We start from the raw sequence: 769 nt of genomic DNA, 5'->3' as shown, positions 1-769 counted from the left end.
GTACCCCTAACGTAGTTCTCAGGGAGATTCAGCGTGACACAAAGTGTAATAAGGCCGGCCCTTTGAAATACAGGTACTACTCATTTTTGCCATGTATATGTGTGTGTGTGTGTGTGTGTGTGTGTGTGTGTGTGTGTGTGTGTGTGTGTTATATGTACGGCAGGTTTCCTCTGAAAATTCGTGAATGGTGCTAAACCTGAAACCACGTGGTTGCAAAGCGAGCTCACATTAACCTCACATTAGCAAAAACGTTTCGCCTGTCTGTATGTGTGTCCTTACTATTGCAGGCCTGCTATGGATGGAATGCAAACAAATCTACAATACTGGAGCTAGATCTTATCTTACAGACTACTACAATTTTATGGACTTTGGTGTACTATCCATGTACCTGGCTTCTTACTTGCTAAGATTTATTACAGATTTTAGAGTCCAGGAGGCTGACAGGTAAGTAGTAGCTTCGGCTTTTCTTCATCATCATCCTCATTATCTTCATCATCATCATCATCACCATCATCTTCATCATCATCATCACTATCACCATCATCATCATCACTATCACCATCATCATCATCATCATCATCACCATCATCATCATTATTGTTGCTGTGTTATTCCGCAAAGGTCGACTTTGCCTTTCATCCTTTCGGGGTCGATAAATTAAGTACCAGGAGCCGATGTAATCGACTAGTATACATATATATATACATACACACATACACGTGTGTGTGTGTGTGTGTGTGTGTGTGTGTGTGTGTGTGTGTGTGTGTGT

The 769-nt window shown here is 41.4% G+C and overlaps 1 protein-coding gene across 1 annotated transcript in view; it reads left to right on the top strand.

The window, feature by feature from the left end:
- Positions 1-769, top strand: part of LOC106872141 (short transient receptor potential channel 7) — a 216,872-nt gene that overhangs the window by 182,845 nt on the left and 33,258 nt on the right. Inside the window, exon 10 of the mRNA XM_052975290.1 lies at positions 288-444. Coding sequence (XP_052831250.1) covers positions 288-444 — 157 coding nt within the window. The remainder of the gene's footprint in view (positions 1-287; positions 445-769) is intronic.

The sequence above is a fragment of the Octopus bimaculoides genome, chromosome 21, assembly GCF_001194135.2.
Source record: "Octopus bimaculoides isolate UCB-OBI-ISO-001 chromosome 21, ASM119413v2, whole genome shotgun sequence".
Lineage (NCBI taxonomy): Eukaryota > Metazoa > Mollusca > Cephalopoda > Octopoda > Octopodidae > Octopus > Octopus bimaculoides.
The sequence above is the reverse complement of the archived record's forward strand: the minus strand, read 5'-3'. Positions and strand labels throughout refer to the sequence as shown.